Source organism: Sturnira hondurensis, unplaced genomic scaffold (assembly GCF_014824575.4).
Source record: "Sturnira hondurensis isolate 20B ecotype Veracruz unplaced genomic scaffold, ASM1482457v3 Scaffold0014584, whole genome shotgun sequence".
In the NCBI taxonomy this organism is placed as follows: Eukaryota; Metazoa; Chordata; class Mammalia; order Chiroptera; family Phyllostomidae; genus Sturnira; species Sturnira hondurensis.
The window spans coordinates 1989358-2013444 of NW_028087215.1; the positions used below are offsets into that span (position 1 = coordinate 1989358).

Here is a 24087-nt window from a genome sequence, read left to right on the forward strand (position 1 = left end):
GCATGCAAGAAAATAAATACTGAAAGCTATGAAAAACAGGGAAACCCTTTTCTTCCCACTGAACTGCATGGGAATCGGATGCACTGAAAGCCTCTCAGAAATCCTTCAGGTGACCTGAGGTCCCCAAGCAAGGCTGATGAGAAATCTCAGCTGTTACCTGGTGTTTACTGAGCATAGCGCTTTTAATATTTAATATTTAATGATGATGGTAATCTCTAGGGAAGCAAACGGCTACAGAAGAAAAGGCCTCCAAGGGGAGGGGACACCTGTCCTTTAGATCAGGAGACTCCTGCACCTGACTTTTAAGTGCTCATTTTTAAGCAAAATAGTCCTAAGGTCTTTAGATAAATGTGCAAACCCTAAAACTACACACTGAACTTACGCCTTCAATATAATTTCCAACACTAATAGTTTATAATAGAGGCAAAACTGACCAGCACTATAAAGTCAGAATTGGTAAATATTTTTAAAGAAATACAACCTTATTTTGTTTAATGATCAATTATTTGAAAATATCTAGGCTACACAACCCCTTAAAGACACTACAGGAACCTACCTCAATAAATAAACAGGACTAAAAATCACCTTATCTTTTATAAACTGCAGCTCTGAAGTGCTTCACAACCTCTAATGTGGATTCTCCAAAATATTTTAATTTTGCTCTAGCAAAATTTCTTTTATAGTCGAATCTATAGACATAAAATATAATATGTATTTATAGCTCTATATTTCTCTTTCTCTTCATATACATATAAAACCTGTATAATTTCTTTAACAGTGATATGTATGTATATATAGTAAGAGAGAGAAAGAGAGAGATTGTAATGGACGATCGAAATCAAATTATTTGACAAAGTGTCTCATGCTGTGTCTACTACGCAAAGGTGCCCCGTAGGTGCTGGTCCTGTTTCTTTCTCCCCTTCCTAAAGGGGAAAAATAAAGTACTCTTTCTCCTGACTCCCACCCCCGCCCCGCCCTGATAATAGCTTGTGAACTCCTGTTCTCAAGCAAAGGCACTCCAGGGCATTCACTAAGAGCAGGACAGAACGGACAACTTTAGGCTAAGTCTAACCCATCTCTCCCTCAGCAAGTTTACTCATTATACACAGTCTAACTGTTCAACAGAAGCGACACCTTCCATAAACTCAATCTTCCCTCCTTTTGCCCACCTGGCAATCTTCACCATCCCTGGGTAAAGTGTCCCCTGGAGCTTCCACACGGTGAGAGCCAACCCCGAGGAATCAGGTCTGTTGGTCCTTGTACCTGACTAAACAGAGTAGAGTGGAGCCAAAAGGCCTAGGAAAGCCAATGCCAGGCAGGGCAGTGCTAAGGCAAAGACAGACCACCCAACAGGAAGACAGGAACCCCCACGCATCCTGACACCCCAAGGCCCCAAAAGAACAGGTGGATTTTAATATGCAGGTACATATGCAGTCAGACCAAGTCTGCCTGTGAGCCAAGCACAGAGAACTGACAGTTTCCATGATTTCTCTTGTGGTCACCATTTGCACAACTGAATGGGAAGCAGAGCTGGAAGAGAGAAAACAATGGCTAATCCAATGGTCATTGATAATTGGATTTGCAATTGCAGCCAGAGAAGCAGCTTAGAGACACAGAAATGCGCACATTCACATTCTCATCCTAACCACATTGTCCGTCTCCAGCTCTGTTATGGCTTCATTTTAGCATTGGCCTAAGTGCTGGCTGATCGATAAGAACAGTTTTTAGTCACTATCGACAGATAATACACCACATAGTTAATGCACTCATGGCTAATCAGGTATCAATTATTTAATATTAGTCACATAATTTCCTCCTCTCACATACCTATAATACAGGGGAGACGTGGATAATGTCAAAAGGCTAAAATGATGACCAAGAACTAGGTGCTATGAAAGACTAAAATTAGCCTTTGTTAAACCCAACCCCAGGATCTTCAGGACTCCAGGTTTCCACATGCATCCAGAAAAGAGAAGACTGGCATTCACTAACACAGCAGCACACAGTCACACTTTCACAGTTGAAACGACCTTGAACAACACCTGATCCAACCACTTCATTTACCAGTGAACCAATAAAAGCCAAATAGTCAGCTAATGATGTAGAGACAGGGACTTGTGGCGGTCCTGAATACACAGGGTTCCCTTTCCCACTTCCCTCCTTCCATGGTAAGAGCCCTCCCACCACCCTTCCCATCTTCCACTGTCTGCAAGGCAATGCCAAAGAAAGAAGAAAAAAGGTAGTCCTTTCAAGTTAGCAAGTACCTGGTTACACAGAAGAAAAACAATGGCTCAGGAATCATCCGAAAATATTTCTCCACAGAATGACAAGTTTAAAGCCTGAACTTCCATAAACGGCCCCACAATAGGAAGCGGTTCGTGCTGACATCTGTCCTCCCACTGATCACCTGTGGTCATTCAAATGATGAGGCCAGCCAGGCTTGTGTCTTCTTTCCCTCTCACCCTTTCATGAGCTCTTCCAACACTTTTTTCTTTTAATTGTTTTTGTACTGGTTTGGTGTAAGCTCAGTGGTCAGACAGCCATGTACTGACATGGCACTCCCCTCGGCATTTCCAGGACCCCAACTGACCAGCACTATAAAGTCAGAATTGGTAAATATTTTTAAAGAAATACAACCTTATTTTGTTCAATGATCAATTATTTGAAAATATCTAGGCTACACAACCTAGATACCCATAGCTATTACAATATCATTGACTATATCCCCTATGCTTTACTTACAAACCCGTGACTATCCTGTACCTGCCAATCTGCACTTCTTAATCCCTTCACCTTTTTCACCCAGTCTCCCAAACCCTCCCCTCTGGCAGCCACCAGTTTTATCTGTATCTATGAGTCTGTTTCAATTTTGTTTGTTCATTTATTTTCTTCTTTAGATTCCACACATGAGTGAAATCACGTAATTAATACTTGTCTTTCTCTGACTGACTTATTTCACTGAGCATAATAATACCTTTCGGGGGTGGGATGGGAGTAAAAGACAGAAAAATGTACTTGTACAATAATTTAAAAAATAATAATAATACCTTCTAGATCCATCCACGCTGTCACAAATGGTTAAGAAGATTTCATTCTTTTTATGGCCAAGTAATATTCCTTTGTGTATAAGGCCACCAATCACCCCTGTTTGCCAAGTCCACTGGCCACTTTCCGATCCCCACCTACCTGACTGCAGGCCGCACTTGGCACTGTCCATCACTCACTTGCTCTTTATTGAAAGTGATCTTATCTTAACCTCAGAGTCACCCTCTCCCTGGTTTTCCTCCAACTTCTGTGACTGCTCCTTCTCAGTCTCCAAATGTTGGCACTCACAGAGCCTACTCCGGTCCTCTTCTCACTCTACTCCATCAGCCAAAGAGATATTTTTAAATGTAAATTTTGTCTTGTCACTTCCCTGCTTAAAACCCTCTGCCACAGCTCCCTGGTGCACACTCAAAATCCTAAATCTTTAACACAGCATCAAAGGCCAGGAATTATCTTGGTGTTATGCACCTAAAGGGGACCATAGTTTTACCTCCCCCAAATGTGCCTTTTGGGATAGTGATTTTAAGCTGGTTATTGGGAAACAAAAGACTCAGAAAGAACTTTTGACCCCCCCCCCTTACTGCCTAAGAGATTCAGATGAAAAGACCTCCTGGAAGAGCGTCTTAGGTACCCCCTCAGCATTAGGTAAGAAAGATCCAAGCAGGGGGCTGTTGGCTGCACCCCTCCCCCGTGCGTCCCACTGTTCCTGTGTTGCCAGCAGAAATTTGTGTACCACACATCGGCTCTGTCTTGAACACCTGGAAATTGTCTATTTCCCCTTCAGATCTGCAGACTCCTGCCCTGCTTCCTCCTTTGTCCATAACGGCATATAAGCCTCAACTGCCTAATGGATGTCCACTCTCATTCTTATGGCACCCCCGCATATACGTTTGTACAATAAACTCTGGACAGTTTCTCCGGATGATCTGCCCCTGTTAATGTGAGTATTAGCCCAACTAGAGGAACTTAGACAGTGAGAGGAGATTTTTTAGCCTCCACATACCTCAGGCCACTCTCCCTATTCCCATGGTCCAGCCACATAGGCCTATTTCTACTTCTCAGGTAGGGCTACTTCCTTCCCATCCCTGGGCCTGTATGCATGCCTGTCTGTGATGCTTCCCTCATTCATGACATATTTCATTCCTCCTCATTCTTTAGGTCACAACCTCATGTCCGTCTATGGAAGGGATATACACTGGCCTCCCGTATCAACTCACTCAGGAACATCATACACTCTCTAAATTGTATCAACCAGTCTTGTGACCTTAAATAATGGCTGGTTGATTTGACAGAACATCAACTGTGGCCCTACCTAGAACATGTTACCACATTCAGGGATACATGAGAGCCTAGAAAAGCAATGTATTTTTGAGCTTATATCTGCAATTGTCCTTACCATTTTCACAGGCTTAAAGGGAAAAAAAATCACTGCCCCTCAGTTCTAGTTAGTAAGAATAGTTAACACAGATACTAATCACCTAAGTCAGTGATTTACCAGATATCAGCACTAGCTTTAGACTGACAGCATCCTGCAGTCACAGCTACCCCTGGTGAGAAAGGTTAAACAGAAAGATAAATTACCTACAGGGACTAAATCCAAAGGAAATAATATCTTAAATTTATAGGGCTTATCATGGGGATTTCAAATTGTTTTACTTCTACTTCTAGCAAAATAATCAATGATAAATTGATTGACCAGTTGATTATTCAAAGCATTTGCTTTGTAGCAAAAACCAAGATCCAGAAATTAAGTCATTTGTCAATGACATATCCGAAATATGAAAGAATTTTTCACGTATTATCCTTAAACCATCACTGGGAGGTGGGTAAGGAGGTAAGTTAAGTGCCCTTCTCATGAAGGGAATGAAACCACACAAGCGAGATTGGCCTTGTGTCGCCCAGAAAGGCAGGACGGAGCCAGGAACAGAAACAGGTCTCGAGGTGTCTGGTTCTCACTACACAGCCCAGACTGAATAAACGCAACAGAACAACCAGATATTGGTTTTATTGGCCAAATATGTGTATCCACTGGATTCAGTTATGAGCTTTCACCCTACATCAGTGATTTTCAACCTTTTCTTCTCGTGGCTCACATAAACTAATTACTAAAATTCTGCCGTACACCAAAAATATATATATTTTTTGCCAATCTGACAAAAATAGGTATAGTTTTGATTCATTCACACCGAACGGCTTTCATTGTGTTGGCTATTGTCATTTCTCTCTCTTTTTTTCTTCACAATCTAAGGGAAAAGTGCCCCTGACTAAATAATCAGGTGTTGCAAGTTTTAAAAAGTCCGGTGGCACACCAGGGTGCCACACTGCTAGAAATTGCTTCTCTACATCAAAGACATTTTCTTTATTTTTCAGTAGGAATAGAACTACTTGTTGAAAATTGAATAATCAGCTGGGGCTGGGGTGAGGGTGAACACATTAGATAAAGCACTTAGGACAGCGGCCTTCTAATTCTCTTTGGAAAAGTGGAAACGATTAACTAGACCGAAAAGCTTTTGCAACTATTCAGGGAAGGGAGTGGTTTACGCCACCATTTGTACTGCTGGTTCAGTGGGTGCCGCCTCCCGCCCCTCCTCCCTTCACCTTCATCCCACCTCGCAATCAGCAGCCTCAGGGCCCCAGTGTTTGGAACCTTCTGTGAACTACTGCCATGGTAGGCTCTCACTTCAGCCCCCTAAATGCACTCAGTGAGAAAAAAAAGTAAAATAAAGCATAGCAAAACAAAACCCACCAGCCAGCTCACCACAGCAACTGAGCTTAACGCAGCTTTATTCTATTCTTATTCCATTCTCTCTCAGAAGTCCCAATTCTCACCCTCAGTGATTCTGACTCTTGTGATGACAGAAATGAGGAAATACAATACTTTGCTGAGGTTCAAATATACAGTGTTTTCCCTATACTATTGCATACTCTCATTTAACTGGCACCTTAATTATGTAACAGCTTGTGTATCATATAAAATATGTTCATATATACATTAAATATACAAGGTCTGTCCAGAAGGTACCCAACCATGTCATATAAAAATAGAGATATTTGTTGAAGAAGATACAAGGTACAAGATACAAGAAACATTGTACACAGGACAATGATGCCTCAGTCCCCTTTCAAAGTAGGCACCTTGGGACCTCACACAGTTCTCCCAGTCACCATCAGCTGCCCTGCCATATTTTCCAGAATCTCGTCCATGGTCTGAAATCTCTTCCCTTTCAAAGATGCTTTTAGTTTTTGGAAAAGCCAGAATTCATAGGGCACCAAATCTGGGTTCTAGGGGGCTGAGTCACCTGGGTGATTCAATGTTTCACCACATAACTTTGCACGAGACATGATGCATGAGCAGGTGCATTGTAGTGATGAAGCTGCCAATGACCAATTGCCCATAGCTACAGCCTTCTGAATCATCTGAATAGTTTCCATGGGGGATGTTCAAGCTTCACGCAAAATTTGATGCAGATTCATAGCTCTACTTGCTCAGTCATTTCGAATGCAGCAGCCACACAATATACATGCTCCTTCAGCAGCGTCTACCGCCCCCACTGACTAGTAAAGTTGTCATTGTTCACGCATGGACATTCCGGTCCACTCTCCTTGGCTGCCAGGTTACATAGATGTCATGCAAACCATTCTTGTTATATTAACAATGGCTGGACTCTTTCCAGACAGACCTTGTGCATGTAATAGACCTCTGAATCTTCTTCAATGGTGGGAAAATACTATGTACTTAAATCTGTTCTCTGGAAGAAGAAAACTTGCATGTCTTATTAGGCAATGGGCATGCATTTGTATTTATCCTGTATTAGAGTTAATATGCCTCTTCTTGGAAAAGTAGGCAAATTAGAGTCAATTTGTATCAGAGAAATCTAATCATGAAACTCAGATCTCACACCAGGAACTTAAAGGGATTCAGAATGAGCCCAGAAAGGAACAGACAGTGGGCCCTGGGACCCTTTGCTTGACCATTCAAGCTTGCCTCTTCCAATACAAGCAGCATTAGGTAGGCGTGGTCTGGAAGGCAACACAGTCAGGTGTTGGTACAAATGAATTAAGAAAATAAAAATCACTTAGTCTAGTCTTTGTCTAAAATGAACTTTAGACAAAGAAATCTATACACAAAATTACTCTAAGTACCACTTCAGAATTTCTGGATCCTTGCTAAACACAACCTAAGCACCAAGTTCATTTTTTGTGGCTTATGGCCATAAGAGAATGTGGACATGTTGGACCAAAAGTGACTTCACAAGGGCCTTAGCCCATCCTACTAGGGAATTCTCCACAACTGGAAAACTCTGGGAAGGGGTGTCTGATTCTAATTTCAAAAACCCCATGACATTATTATCGGATTTCCTTGAACCTTAAGAAATCTGTACACGAGTATTTAATCTCACTGACACAGCAGGAGGTGTCGGCTCCCAGGCCCCGTGTTGCCTGCTGGAGGACTGCTGGCCGGCTTTCAGCTGGGGCCGTCAGGACAGAGACGCGGGGGGTGCTGGGAAAGGGCTCTGCGGGCTCAACCTGCTCTGAGAAAACCAAGTTCTGGTATCGACCCTTAAACACTCCACCACATTTCTGTACCACTCTCCAATGTGTGGGTACATTGTTTCTCTTAAGAAGGCTTTTCCTTCAGCAGTATTTGCCCAAGTGTTTCCTCTGTACACACTGTTTCTGAGAAATTAGAGTGAATACAGAGAAGAGGTCAGCAAAATGCAACCAGACACTTGCATCCAGCGCTCAGAATAGCCCCAGCCCCAACTCGGCCCCTCCCTTCCCATCTGGTAGGTTTCCCTTCACTCCTTCTCAGCAATTACATTTTTTACCACTGTAATTATTAACAAATGTCCACCAGGCTCCATTTTTTTCTTTAGAATACCACCTCTTCCAATACACATAAATATATCATCAGAATATCCTCTAGTGAAAAATAGGTTTAAGTCATTATGATTTCATGTCTATAAAATGTTGAGATCCTGACTTCCAAAAAAAACAAAATACCATTTCATTATTTTTTTGTCTCTCTCCTCAAAAGATAGACAACTGGAAGGAAAAAAATAAGGCAGAGGTGTTTTAGAGGTTTCTTTTTCTTATCAATATAAATACATAAATGATATAAATATCAATGACCTTTGCCGAAGCAAACAGGAGTAGCAGCTAAGGATAGGATCACTAAAAAGTATATCATCTCACGTGACTAAGACTACTGAGAACCAAGTTTCTAACTAAAAATGTAAACAAGGATTTTAGAGTTTTATATAAAGTAATTCTGCATATGCTCTATTTAACTTACATTACATATTCATTTATTTGCTCTTTCTCTTAACAAATATTTGGTAAATATTTATTCTGCTCCAGACAGTGTCCTAGTTTTCTACCTTTATTTCCCTAAAAGTAATCCTCCAGTAAAATTCCATGCATTCTCAACGATACTCGTCGCACAGATGAGAGCTCACTTCCTTTTGGTCTTGGTTTTCAATGGAAGAGGAAAGCCACCACAATATGTCAGAGCAGCTTTGAGAGCACCGATCAGACTTCAGAAATGGAGACACACTTCAGCCAATATTGTCTTGCTGTACTTTATGCTTCCTGAGTTGCTGGTTAGATTGATGTTAAGAAGAGGCCCCTCCTCACAACCTCAGGGTTGCCAAGGCCGCTGGGGAGGTACCTAGCCATGCAGAGCCAAGGCCTTATCTCAGAGGATAAGGTGGAGTTTGCTCTTTTCCCCTATTGCGAAATACGAGATTATTAAGTAATCTGTTTACATCATTCAGATCCAAAATCCTGGCTGACTTTTTTAAAGATAAAACATCTACAAGACATCCTTCTGTTTAGAAAAAGTTACCTGGCGATCTGTCTTTCTAGCTCAACTTTGGTTCATCCCACAAAATTTGGCAATTTCCCTTGTCTATGTGTGTTTAAAATGAAAATCCAGTGTTGTTCTCCCTGTTGACATTTCTGGGTCATTCTGGTAACATCGATTTGTCATCTACATACCAATTCTGTGAAAGTGCCTGAGCTGGGGATGGAGCCTTTTGGTACAGAAACAAATATGTTATCTTAAGTGTTAGAATTTTTAAATGAGTTTATCCACCACAGTAGCCACTCTGTGCCAAAAATGTTAACTTTACAAAACCAAAAACAGTATAACATAACCAGTGAAAGAACAGATATTAAAGCTTCTTTTGTTTTTTGTATATTTTTCTTTTCATTAAATTTACTGGGGTGACATTGGTTACTAAGACTTCGTAGGTTCAAGTGCACACATCTAAGACACATGATATTCATATTGCATCCTGTGCTCACCATCCCAAATCAAAGCATCTTCCATGACCATACACTTGACCCACTTTCCCGTTTACTACCCTCTACCCACCTTCCCTCTGGTCACTCCCATTCTGATGATGTCTGTGTCTTTGTTCATTTGTTGCTTTCAGCTTTATATCCCACATGAATGAAATCATATAGTTCTTAACTTCTTTCATCTCAATTGTTTTGCTCGGCAATAAGAGAAAATAAAGCTGCGCTTTATCTTAAAGATCAAAAATTGGTACTTGGCTACCTTTTTAAAGAGTCTGTCTTTATACATCACTAACACAAATCACTAACACAAGGCAGATTATGTGAAAATGAGGCTTAGGTCTTTAATTATGTCCCACATAGATAAATTCATCATTGAAACAGAACATGACTCCTCTTCTGACTCACTCTGTTCTTCGTGAGTTTTGCAGCTGATGATATTCTGTTGAGTTTTCAGAATGTGGACTGAGCGTCATGCCACCCCCTGAGAGTCAAGCTGAGCCAGGTGAACCGAGGTGTGGCTGAAGTCCCAGGCTCTCTCCCCTGCTCAGAACTACAGCATTAGATGAAACTGTGAGCGAGCACCTGGCTCTTCCTGCCTTCAGGCTGAGCTAAATCCAATCCCCCCAGATTCGAGGGCCGAAGAAGAATTTTGAAAGCATGAATATTACAAAGTAACTGGAGCTACTGGACCTTTGTCACCCTAATAATAGTATAGTGGGAGTACATCTTATTTGTGCAAATTACTTTAAAAGACAAAATTTCCCATTCAGTTTACTTTTGCTAAGTGTAGTGCAGCATGCTTCAGATTGGTTTGATAACAGAAATGTAAGGTGCCCCATCATCTTTAACCTTTGAATCTCTCATCCTTAAAACTGGAGCACTTACTTCTGCCCCAAATTTCCTAAAATTCAGCTACTTCAGAACAGAGATAACAGTTTGCTCTCCTTCAAATTCACCCTTCTCAGTGTAATTAAATATGAGATAGATGTACGTCCTCGCATAATACATTCTGCCTCGAAATACCACTGAATCCATATCGGAGGTCTTTACAGTGGAGTCATCTGTTTCTTTATTCTTGTGGACAAGTCATCAAACTCATGTCCGTTACAACTTCTTTATATTTTCACCTGGAGTTCCTATAAAACTTAAGTGTTCCCTATCCCCACCAGATGAAGCCTGGGGAGAATATGGGAGGGTCCATTGGGTGGGCACTGAATTGGAAACTAACAGTCCCTATAGTAGTTTCAAGCAATACTGTAGAGGACCCTATACTGGTGGGCATTCTCCACCAAATGTCGATCATAAACAACCATCCTGCAGGGATTCAACAAAGGGCAACTAGCTATACATGACCTGAAACAAAAGTAATTGACTCAGATTCCAATATGAAAGATAATCATTAAAATAGAAGTCTTAGAACAGGAAGATGCAGAAAATCCACATGGCAAATTTGATCACCACAAAGCCAAACAATTTCACAGATGTTTTTACCACCTTTGGTTGTCTTCTTTGTTTCTCCTTAAAGAAATCTGGCTACAGATTTGTGTGTTAATTATTACACTGTTGTCTTAATTTTGTGCCTGAAAATCAAGGGAAATACTTCAGGAAATTAATGCCTTGATCAAAGCTGTCAGAAACCCATGTACAATATCCAGTTGCAGCAGGGTGCTGTCAATCCCACAGGCTTTATAAACTCAGGAAAGTGATTTACAATTGCTGTGAACTTAGCTAGTACATTATCCTCAAGGAAGACACGCGCGCACGCACGCGCGCGCACACACACACACACGTATCTCATTCTCAAGCTTCCTCACTGATTTTTCTACTTTAGTTGTCCCAAAACTATAGAATATTCACTCAGACCTACAATATTTACATCCATATGCTATCACTTTCAGATGCTTATTTCCTCTTTGATCCCTGGACAGTGACAAAGTCACCACACTGGCAGATTTAACATCACGGATTATAAGAATCTTAAGACAAAAGTTACTATTCTCCCAAAGGGCAGAAAACTGTACTTAAACAACAATTAAAATTAAAAAAAATAAAAATAAAAAAAGGTTTACTATCCTGCTTTGACTGACTTGACATTTTCCCACAGTCATGTTATAAAAATACAAGAAACTCATAAAACAATATGAAAAAAGTACTGTAGTTTCCTTTTTCCTAAGAAACTTAGGTATCAAATTCTTATTAGTCTCAAGAGCATAAACACAGGAAGTAGCAAGGTGGTGGGGGAAGCAACCCTCCAACACTCCATGGTCAAAAGAAACCGACTAAGGAAACACAATAAAAACACAATGGTCACACTATTCAAACTAATCCAGGTGGCACCGGAGCATCACTTGCCCATGACCGGTGTGGTTGAAGAATCACTCCAGGACACATAATACCATCCTCTTTTCTCTGACTCCACCACACCTCTTATCTAAGTTTTTGGTATGTGTTAAATGTTGCCCAAATGGCACCAATCAGACTAGTTTCCAAAACACATACAAATCGTCTCTCAGGTGATTTTAATGGACACAGTTTATGACATGGCTCACCTGCAAGTTTCATTTAATTTTATGAGTACTGATTATTTTAAAAATATCATTATAAATATTAGTAACACTGTATTCATGATACCTTCATATAATTATTAATTAATTAGTTTAATATTAATGAAGTAATTGATACTTCATTAATTACTTTAATCAGTATTAAGTCTTGCTTTCTCACTCTGAAACAAATAGTATTATTGCACATTATTGATAAGTCAAGAGATAAGAGTAGAGACATTAAAAGTGTCATAACATGAGCTTAACTCTTATTTGATTTTTAACAGGCACTTGGGGAATATTAGCAAAAGAAGTCCTGGAGGTTTTTTAAGTAAAAAGTGCTTGCCCATCTCTTCCTAACAGACTTATCCATGATTAGCATTGTTTACATCTTGACTTTGACCCACTATTCTGGTGACAATGGTATCATTACCATCATTCTCTTCCTATAACATCTGTTTCTTTACCCTGCAGGCTATAAGAAAGAAGAGAATATTCAACCAAATACATTTACACAAATCTACCAGCTCCCTTTAACTAGTCACTGGAAGATAGTTCCGATTATCTGGAAAAATATTCACTTTTCATGAAGAGGCAACTGCTTCAAAATAATACACCCCCCACTTCTTATTTTAACTATGCAAGACCACACTGACTCAGGTTCCGACAGTCCAATGAATTTCTAAAAATTACTTCCTGTACTGAAGCAAAATGGGGAAATCAATGAAACTCCATAGAAAAGCTGTGGTTTATAACTTCACCAATACAAGCTGCGTGGACTGGATGGATGGTATTACCTACAAAGACATAGGTACATGAATATCCTTCCCCAACCCATAAAGCTCACCTTCTACTTCTTCTTCATCACACACGTGCTTAAGGAAGGAAGCCCCTCTGTCCAGGACAGCTTCATCCTCCATCCTATAGTAATAAAAAAGAAAAAAAGAGTGCTCAGACTTCTCCTGGAGTGAGCCACCTGAAGCAGCCCAGCTCCTGGGCAGGTTAACCTGCAAGCTGTTGTTCATGTTAACAAGGCAGAGTCACTCTTCCTTCGGCCACTGCTGCTTCTTCACGCAGCTCCTCTCCTCTGGTCGTAGGGAATGTGCCGGTCCCACATAGCTTCAGCTCTAACCTTCAGAGGGCACCCACAAGGGTAGGTGAGAGAAAATCATCTCAATCCTGCGGGCTGTATGTTGGGGGTTCTCTCCTTTGGGATTTGCAAAGGAAGAAAGAAAAAATACCAAGAGAGGAAGTTTGGTGTGTCTGGAGTGCTCGTGATGATCGTTTATGGAAATCCAGCTTCAGTGCTTAGCTCTTTAAACACCCACTGCATAAAAATGTATACCCTCACACACACATGCACACCCACCCACACACGGAAAGTGACAGGGAGTTAGGCTAGTGCACAGTGGGAGCCTAGCTTCCAGACAGCCTCTTAATATGAGCACAGCCCAGGATTCTCTGTTGAGTGGCAAGCTTTGAGTCACATGTTGGCCTCACGGAAATCTGACATCTGAGGATTATCGAGCAACTCGGCTTTGGCAACACTCACATGTATATGCCACCCATTCATGCCTTTTGCACATTCTTATCACACTTCTCATTCTATCTTCTTCCAGTCCTGTTAACTCTTCCCTGAAGGGCACAAAGTTCTTCATTCCGTAGCCACATTATGTTGTCCTCCAGTCTCCTTACATAATAGGATCTACTCCACAATTTCATATGCTCAGTAAGACCCGAGGACCTGTCCAAGTAATGATAGCATTTTCACAGCCTCTCCCAGTGCCAAACACGTTTCTCGTTTATAGAATGAGTTAACATTTACTTTCTGACTCTGCGACTCGTTTTCATTGCATTAACTCTGACATACAGAATTCCACGAAGTCTATTTATAGTGAAAGCAGGAAGAAGTCCCGAACTGCTCAAACGCGGCTGGTGTCGTACCGGTCTAGAAACAAAGAACTTGCTCTGGGGACAGCTGCTCTGTGTCATACCGTACATGCGCTCTGCCAGAGAACCAAATGTTCATCTGTATCCTATCCATCCAATGACATGCTCGGGCACTGAATACTGTAGGTCTGTTTTCCATATTGTCTGTGTAACTTATTCTTGTGCTTCAGATATTCGTTGTAATATACGGGAATATGCGCTGAGTTCACATTTCCTTCCTTTCTATTTTAGGAGCATATCCATCTCACAAAGCAAAATGTCTCAGCACAAAATGTCAGAACTTTGGTGTCAGGTAGACCTGGGTTTCAAAAATCTAACTCTGCCACTTAGCATTTGCATCACCTGGAGCAAAGCATTAACTTACTGAGCCTCAGTGTTTTCATCCACAAAACTGGAGGTGGTAATACTGACCTTTCAGGACTGCTCTGAGATTCAAATTAGAGAACATGTGTGAAAGCGCCCATTTCTGAGCCCAGCGCCTAGTACATGTTTAATAAAGGTGAGTTTCCTTCCTTTCTTCTTTCTTTATCCCTCTTTTACCCTGAGCTTTACTGGGGGACAGTGACATCGAGAAACTCAATACATTTGGACAATTGCAGAATGTTTTCCTTCAGGGATATGGGACATGTATGCAATAGTTCACCCTGATATGTACCTGTTTCCTTCTCTGTGTTAAAAATAAAAATATAAACTACATACAAATATGATATGGAGAAGTCACCAGGATTACAGTAGGGAAAACAACGTCCTGAAGACTTGAGAAGTCAAGTCTTGTACCATCCCTGTCTGAGCCTTTCCCATGAAGAGTGAATGATATTCTGATTGAGTGATTCAGCAATTGCTACATTCCAACACTCTTCAAAGGGAGAGGAATACACCTGTGAATACAACGGGCAAATTCTTAACTTATAATAAATAGATAAGCAAGGTAATCTTAGATAGCATTAAGTTCTTGCAGGAAATAAAATGAGGCAGAAAGCTACTCAGCCTAAGGTGCTTCAGATGAGGCTTCCAAGGATGTGACATGTGAGCAGAGAAAAAAATGATATGAAGGAACCAGGGGTTTGAAGGAACAAAGGGAATGCAAAGGACCTAAGGTGGGAGCAAGTTTAGCATGTTTCAGGAACAGAAATGAGGTCCGTGAGGCGGCCAGAGAGTCAGAAGGTCAATGTGGTACCCCCATTAGGAATTGGGGCCACGTAGGTGGAGGTGGGCAGTCACAACTGCAGGTGTCTCAGGAGCCACCGAAATGTTTTGTTTTTATTCTGGTCTATTGAGGTATAATTGACACATTACATTGTATTAGCTTCTGAGGCATAGCCCAATGATTTGTATATGCTGTAATCCCTCCTTATGTGACAGGAACATGTTCCAAGACCCCCAGCGGATGCCTGCATGGCAGACAGTACCAAACCCTGGATGTACACAGCATTCTTACTATGAGGAAGTTTAATTTATAAATTAGGTAATGCCACAGATAAAAAAGTCATTCTTATCGTAGATCTCAGCCACCTCGTCATACTATATTATTTCTTTCTCCATTAAGGCAAGAACTTTTACTTTTTCAACTAAAGGAAGCACTTCATAGCTTTTCTTCAGCATATGTGAACTGCCAGCATCACTAATCTAATGTTTTGGGGTCCTTACTATGGAAAATAAGGGTTACCTGAAGACAAGCACTGGGATACCACGACAGGCTACATGGCAACGGAGGTGGCCCTACCAAGCAACACACGGGTGGAAAGCGCACACAGCATGGACGGGCTGGACAAGGGGAAGATTCACGGCTCCGGGGGAACACCGCAAGACAGCGCAGGATTTGATTGCGCTACTCACAACAGTGAACGATTTAAAACTTATCAACGGTCTCTTTCTAGAATTTTTCATTTGATATTCTTGAACCCCAGTTGACTGCACATCACTGAAACCACAGGAAGGAAAACCCCAAAGGTGCGGGCACTATAGCACTGTGGTGTGACCACCACAGCAAGGCTCATCACCATACGGGGTCACAGAATGTATTTTCCTTGTGATGAAAACCTTTAAGATCTACTCTTTCTGGCAACTTTCCAATCTGCACTACAGCATTATTAACTGTAATTAAGAGTTTTAAAATAGAGCTGTTTCACCTTTTTTCAAAGAATCGTTCTGACTGCTATGAGAAATACAGATAATCAGGAGACCAAAGAATCTAGGAAACTCCCTCAGGTGTCTAGGGAAGACTGTCAGAGAAACATAGGAATCAAGAGTTCTCTCCTGGGCCCTGGTTGGTGTGGCTCAGTGGATTGAGCATGGGCCTGTGAACCAAAAGGTCACTGGTTCGATTCCCAGTCGGGGCACATGCCTGGGTTATAGGCCAGGTCTCCAGTTGGGGGAGCATGAGAGGCAACCACACATTGATGTATCTCTTCCTCTCTTTCTTTTTCCCTTCCTCTCTCTCTAAAAAATAAGTAAATAAAATCTTTTTTTAAAAAGTAAAAAAAGAGTTCTCCCCTGGCCACTTGATGGTTGAGATGGTCATTACCCGTGAAAACAGAACGCCTGATATACAATCAGATGTCTAAATCTGGAGCTGGGGGCCTGGGACTGGAGATAGAAATTGGAAAATCAATGACTAAAGCTTGTCTCTGAAGAAGCTATTACTAGATGAGATCATTCAGGAAGAAAATGCAGAAATAGAGGCGTAGACCTAAGACCAAGTGCTGGGCATGCCAACATTTACCAGCAGAGCAGGGCAACAAAAGCAGTCAGTGAGGTAAGAGGAAACCCAGGAAAGAGTGATGTCAAGGAAGTGAGAAAAGAGCAAGGGGCTGCCATGGGTAATGCTCCCGAAAGGCTGAGGAAGATGGAGACAAAGAGAAGAAACAGGAGTTGGCACTCTGGAGGTTGTTGGTGACAGGGACCAGGGCACTCGAAATGTACCATACATACCCAGTGCTAGACACAGAGACAGCATTCAATCACTCCTTCTTCTCTTTCCTGCCCTCCTCCATTCATTTATTCAGCAAATATTTACTGAGTACGTACTAGGTACCAGGCCCACTTCTAGACACTAGAGATACAATGATGAGCAAGACAAACGAGGGCTCTGGTATAATCACGTCTGACTTCTCAAAGACTCCCCCAGCAATCTAGGAGAGTCGGTCCAAAGGGCAAGAACCCACCAGGAGAACAGTGCTTGAAGACACGGATAAGGATGACAGCTAAATGGGGAAGTTCTCTTAAAAGGCCTCAGAAGCACAATAAAATTCTGGAGCCCTGCACTGCTTACTGCTTCCTGGTCGGAAAACAAGAGTTTAGCCCCCATTTCTTCTCAGAACTAACCCTTTCCAGTCCTATCAACCCACAGAATCCAACACAATTTCCTATAGCACACTGTTGCTGTACCCCATCATTAATCAGGCCAGTCCTATTCACTTTTTACATGCTCCATAAATAAAATATTTAGCCTTTGCACCGAAGCCCTTCCCAAAACTGCATGCAACAAACAAAGCCAAAATAAAGGAAGGAAATCAGTAAGAGCCGAAGGAGACATTGTAACAATCATAACAACAGTAGTAATGTTCATGCCCAGAGCCCTCTTCCTAGGCTCAGACGCCTGCCCAGCCTTACTGAAACACTGTCCCCCAGCTCCGAGTTAGAGTGAGAATAATGACCGGTGCATTCCTTGGCTCTCTAATACATATTTCACATTCCCTCCAAGACTATACATAGCAAGTAATTAGAAACCTAGTGCTTTCTGACAGACAATGCACAGTGTCTGCAAGCAGCAAAAAAGAATGAGCGCTGCAAACAGAAAATAGAAAACCTGCGTGCCCACGGCAGCCCTTCCCAGAGCAGCCCGCTCCTCCTCAAGAGTGAGTCCAGCCTGGCACATCTGGGCTTCTGCAAAAAGCAAGGGAATTTATGGCTTTTATCCATCTTTACAGCACAAATGTCAATTATTTGGGTTTGTGTCACCCCCTAAAACCCTCCCAAGCAGTTGCTTGCTATTATTAGCAAGACAGAGATAGCTTTTAAAATGACTATCTGACCCAACCAGTTTTCCCCTCTACCAGTGGGAAGAAATTAACTCATTTAGTTCCCTAGTCAGGCCCCCAAATCCATTCTTAAAACGTCCTTTCACACAAACTGCATTTGCTGAAAACAAAGAAAGGAAAGAGCATGCTTCTAAACAGCTCCCCAGTGCTCACATCACCAGCATGAGGCAAAGTTCAGAATAGATTTGGAAGCTTCTCACCAGCATCACGGGGATAAGGGTCAGACCAGTCCTGCCTTCCTCCCGCAGGGCCTTTGAGGGGAATAGGGAGACCCTTCCTCAGAAGTCCACACCCAACGTGGGTTTTCTCTTATTCCCTGTTATTCCGGGACACTAACATGATTTAACCGTAACACATGTCCAATCTGCTGCCAAGTGGACAGGCTCTCACCAGCCAGTCCTAATCACTGAGCAGGCTTTAAGAGTGCCCTAGGTCCAGCACAAGAAACATTTGTGCAAAACTGTCAGCCACTGGGCCTTGGGCACCCATCTACATTCCACCCCTCTGGGTTCCCGCCCCCAGAGCCCTCGCCAACTGCCAACGTGCTCACCAGCTAGTCCGCACAGTGCTAGCAGCTGCCACTCAGCCAGTCAGCAATGGCAGGCGGCCAGCACACAAGTTTCAGAATGCAAGCGTAGCCCGTCACAGCACTGCTAAAGGCTGAAGGTCTTTGGGTGTGCTAGCCTCTAGATTCTCCTCACTTGCCCTCCCACCACCCTTCTCCCATCCCTCCTGGTGAGGCCTCCTACACGGTAGCATTTCACTAGTCTCTATAGTAACGGCATCTGCTCTGAGGGTTCTAACTTTATACAGAGCAATTCTCTTCCTAACCTCAGGCCTTTGCCAAAGGATACACTAGCAAAAAGGCTGTTGATTAAGGTGGAGCCACCTGCTCCCTGTCACCCCATGCATGCAGCTGTGTTGTGAGCTGCAGGGTCATAGCAAAGGCAGCTCTCACACCTGGAAGCAGAAAACAGACCCCCAACCTCCACACACGAGCCTATACACAGAAGATCCACTCTGAGGCTCACAGCCCTAGCCCCAGAACTGACCCAAGTTCCTGCACACCTTGCTCTCCGCTTAACCAGGCTGCACTTGGATCACGTGAGCAGGGGGACTTTCTGGCTACTTCCAAAAAGGCGCCAGAACATGGCACCCTAGGAGCAGAAGAGCTCCCATTTTTCACAGGACCGTACCTGAATCAGACACTGCTGGCTCTTTCCATGCACACAGCTTAAAGGTTATTAGTTAACCTCATATTTAAATTCATCCCACTCTATCCTCTCTGGCTTGCTCTGTTTATGACATCCAGCGAACCCCGTAATCTCTCACTTTACAACAGCTTTCCTGTGCACAGCAAATGTTTAAACAGTTCTTTACACACATGCCCACACACACTGAAGTGACGCACGCAGGGGAGTGGACAAACACTAGGAAGTGAAGAGTTTATTATCATTAGCCATTGAAACCATGAAAACTGTATTTACAGTGCACATAAGAGCCTTTACTTGAGGACAAAGAGGTGTTCGTCTCAGGTCTCGGAGCTCAAAAGCAAGCTGTCCCTGCTACTCAGTTGATCTTAAGTCAGACAGGAGGCAAAAACCAGCAATTTCACATATCTTTGTCAGAGCTACACAGAATGCAACACATCGACAATTATACATCCACACACATGGCTCTGGATTCAATTTCCTGCTCAAATCACTTCTACAAAGTGGGGAACCATTTTCACGAATAATCCCTTGCAAACATAATGTTTTCTCTCAAATCTTTTTATGTCACACAGCATTTTCTTGGTGCCTTTGTTGTTCTGGGAAATCTGCTGTCCACGTTTTCAGCTTACACGTAAAGAACAATACATATCAATTCTCCAAACCACAGGCGACAGGGGAGAGTGAGCTCAGTGGCTGCAAAGAGCACTGCCATCTTTTGGCGACACGTGTTCACTACAGGGAAGAGGGCAGGGGCAGAGGAAAGCTGCAGCTATTCCCAGCATAACTTCACCGGCCAGAGAGAGCCCATACTTCCACAGCAAAGAGGGGAAAGAACACGGCTGTTGGTGTAGCTGCAGAGGCTGCTGCAGCTCTGGATGTAAAGGCTGGGGTAAAGAGACATGGGTGCAGCAAACGTACCAGGCATGGTGAACAGCAGAGACAGCTCCCTGGCAACAAAGCAAAGCAGAGTTCAGGAGTGCCCTAATCAGTCTGGAAATTTACACAGGCCCAGGGCCAGGGAGAACTGGGTGGCAGCCCCACGTGAAATCAGACTGCCGACTGGATAAAAGGTGAAAATGTAATCCAGAGCAGGATTGCACCAAACATAATTCTGGATTTATGAACTGCATTAAAAGTTCATTTGGCCCTGACTGGTGTGGCCCAGTGGATTGACATTGCTGGTTCAAGTCCCAGTCAGGGTACATGCCTGGCTTATGGGCTAGGTCCCCAGTTGGGGGCATGTGACAGGCAACTAATCGATGTATCTCTCGTGCATCCATGTTTCACTCCCTCTATTTCTCCCTCATTTCCTCTCTAAAGAAAGAAAGAAAAAAATTCAATGTTTAAAAAGTTCATTTGTACCCTTGGGCACCTCTCCCACAGAAATGAAAACATGTTCACACAAAAACCTGTACACAAATGTTCTTATAATAGCCCAAAACCAGAATTAGCCCAGATGTCTTTCAACAAGTGAATACTTAAACTATGGTACATCCATACCATAGTTAATTCTACTTGGCAATAAAAAGGAATAAACTGTTGATGTACAAAACAAACTGCGTGACTCTCCAAGGAACTGCGCTGATTGAAAAAAAGCTAATCACTCCAAGAGATTTCACACCGTATGGTTCCACTCATATCACACGTTTGCAACACCAGCACGTTAGGTATGAAGGGCAGGCTGGTGGTGGACAGGGGGTAGAAACTGAGGGACCGGGCAAGGTCTGGGTTACGCGAGGGCAACATGTGAGGTGCTCGCAGGGTTGGCTCTGTTGCGTGTCTTACCTCTGGTGATGGACACACGAATCTACACAGATGAGGAAATTGCATAGAGCTTAAACAGAGAGGTAAGTATATGTAACACTGGGGAAATCTGAGTAAGTTTAGAGGATGGACACTGATATTCTGGCTGTGGTGCTGTACTAAAATAAAACTTTGGGAAATGTTCACAATGAGGAAAACTGGTAAGGTACAACCACACTCTATATCATTTCTCAAATATGCATGTGAGCCTACAATTATGTCAATGGAATTTTTGGTTTAAAAAGGCTCATTTGCAAATAAGACTTTTAATTCGCCCTGGAAACATGATTTAACTCGACAGTCAGGCGCAGAAACTAGCCCATCGACACACAGGCAGAATCAGGGGACACCGACTGCCAATCCCAGACTCGTCTTTCAGGAACTGTGTAACCGTGGGAAAGTTAGTGAACCTCTCTCTTCAAATGAGCCTAAAACAATTCCTAAGTGATTTAAGGTATTTGATAAGCTCCTTGGGTAAGTAAATTCAATTAATTTCAGTTAAATCAAAATCTAAGGTCCCTAGGGCCCGGAGAATGCAGTAGACCAAGTATTAACAGTCTTATGGACCCAAAAGCCACAAACCGCTCTCTCCCACAGGCTCAAACTCCTCTCTTCCACCCTCTCCGTGGTGGGGCAAGGTCTCCCCTACTCTGTCCAGCTGCAGATTGCTGTCTAAAAGGCTGAAACAGGCTCAGCAAGGACAAGAAAAGGACTCCAGGTTGAAGAAGGGTGTGGAGGCTCATGGGGTGAGAGATGAAAGAACTTGCTGGAGAGGGTATTAAGTGCTGGAAAGGGAATGTCTAGCACGACGCCCTCAGAACATCCCCCTGGCAGCCTAAAGCTGCAGTTGCACACTCTCTAACTTTTTCGATGGGCTGATTCACATGCTTCCACAACAGCCATGTGCCATTTCTGACCCAAGTCCTACAGAAGAACAGAGCGGTTTTAGTCCCAGGTCAGAAAGGCAGCACTTTTCCCGTTGAAAGCTTTCTCAGACGTGTTACTGTTGGGGTCAGGAAAAGGAGGTTCCCTTCTAAACTCTTTCCGTTTTCAATTGTCCTTCTCCAAGGGCTCTGTGTGAAAACCAGAAAGGTCCGAAGAGAGCGTTCAGACAAGAACTGAAAAGGCTTGGGGTTGGGGCGAGGGGTGAGGGTGCTCCAGGAGAGACGGCAGGGGGGCAGTGGTGGGCCCGGCCACCCTGCCTCCCTTCCTTCTCACAGTGCCGTTCTTCAGCCAAGAGCCAGACCAAACAAGCAGCAGAGGAAAGAAAGCAGAGCAAAGGGAAGAAGGGGAGAAAACCCACAGGTCAATAGTGGGGAGAAGGACCATCTGTAGCTGGGAACCCAGCCTGCAAGGCAGCTGTTAATCAAAGAATGCTCCAACCTGTCCCGGCGTAGACGTCAGTATGTGAGAGCGGGACTGCCCTCCCACCAATCATTTCAAACTGGCCTCCCTTGCTCTGAAGTCACTTCTCCCTAATCCACCCACTTACAGAACACAATTTGGTGTCATTCTCCTTTTAAAGATCACTCAGTGGCTCCTTACTACATTGAAGTCCAAGCAGCTCAACATAGAATTTAAAGCTTGTCATGAACTTCCCACACTTAGCTCCTGCCGCCCCCACACCATTCCATTCTCTGAGCAGGCTACCAGGCCTTTGTTTCCTCTAGGTGACACGTCATCTCAGTTAACCCATTCTCCAAGGCCCGACTCACACCCCTCTATCGCCCCTCTACATTCTCAGGCACGCCCTGAGAGCTATGACACTTTATCTATTCTTGCCTGGCTCCTTGAAGGTGTATATATAGCACATATAGCATTTCCGTATGGCATGTACGACACTGCTTTGTCACCGTCATTGAACCTTGTGCAGCTGTACATGGACAGGTCATGGCAATTGTCCCCACCACATTACAAACTCTTTGAGAGCAGCTATCATCTTACAGAGTCTGCCTTCCTCCAGTGTCGACATCAAGCACAGTCATTACAAACAGTAAGTGCTCATTAAATGCTGCTAAGTGAGAGAATGAATCAACCATTGAGGAACAGGCACAGTGAAGGTACATACATGTTTGGCACGAAGTGCATTACCTCAGTTTGAATGCCCTGATTGTATTTTTCAAACAACATGAACCTCATACATGAGCAAACATCCAATTACTTGTCTGGTATTGGACTGAAGAAACAGTGATGTGTTCCGAAGCTAGAGTGGGGAAAGGGCTATAAGGAATTTTTTAAGGATAATTTTAACTATCTATTTTCCTTCTTATTGGCTAACTCTGGAACTTAACTCTTCACATAGACTGTGATATGTAGTTGCAGAATTGAATTCAAATGATAATTTTACTTTGTCTACCAAAAAATAAAAATAAAAAAGCCAAGAGGTACCTAGACCTGCCACATGGTAGGTTCTGAGTAACTATTAGTTCAGTAAATAAATAAATGAATAAACTTAAAAACAAATTATAGCTTAAATTGCTTTTAAAATTCAAAAAGTTACAAAACAGTTCAATTTTGCTCCTTGGGACTGCATCCAGACAAATAAAACTCCGTCATGTATTTTGATAAGCCAATAGCAACTACCTCCAAAAGGAAATTAGAATCTGAAATATCAGTATAAATCTTCAACTTGAGTTCTACAAATTGTAGCTTAACTCTGAATCTATACATAACCAGTGTTAATTATTTGTCAGAATTAGTACAGGGATAGCACAGATAACTAAAATCCACAGTTAGTTCATACATTTCATTTTAGTCTGTGATTTCACATGCATTCATTGTAGCTTTTACAGTGACCTCAGGTCAGATGAGGTTAGCAGGTGGATAGAGAAGCCAGAGTAGGACTTTGTTCCGGAACTCCGGGAGTCACCTGAATTGCCTTTGATCAGGTATAGCTCCTGACCTACCCACCTCTGCCAACAACCAGAGTGGAACATGGGAAACGACGCCTTCCCTTTTGGCATCTTGAACCCAATGTGGGAGCTGTAGTGTTCACCTATTCCGTCTGGAACTATCACGCCCACTGGCGGGGATGAGGCTCCCAGTAGTATTGAGTTTTTGTTACGTGCCAGGCACCATGCTCAGCATGACGGTTGCATTACCTCATTCTTGATGCTGTTAGATTTTGTCCAACTGCCTCAGTAACAGGACAAGGCTAAAGGTTCTAGCTGAGGGATTTCAATACCT

At 42.8% G+C, this 24087-nt stretch overlaps 1 protein-coding gene across 5 annotated transcripts in view; it reads right to left on the reverse strand.

Annotated features, from left to right (window-relative positions):
• SLC4A4 (solute carrier family 4 member 4) overlaps positions 1–24087 on the reverse strand; it is a 365009-nt gene that overhangs the window by 269903 nt on the left and 71019 nt on the right. For 3 of the 5 annotated variants that reach the window (XM_037063447.1, XM_037063446.1, XM_037063448.1), the window contains exon 2: positions 12742–12815. In XM_037063447.1, coding sequence (XP_036919342.1) covers positions 12742–12815 — 74 coding nt within the window. Of the gene's footprint in view, positions 1–12741; positions 12939–24087 lie in introns of those variants that run through there. The other 2 variants (XM_037063449.1, XM_037063444.1) reach the window with 2 other exon arrangements.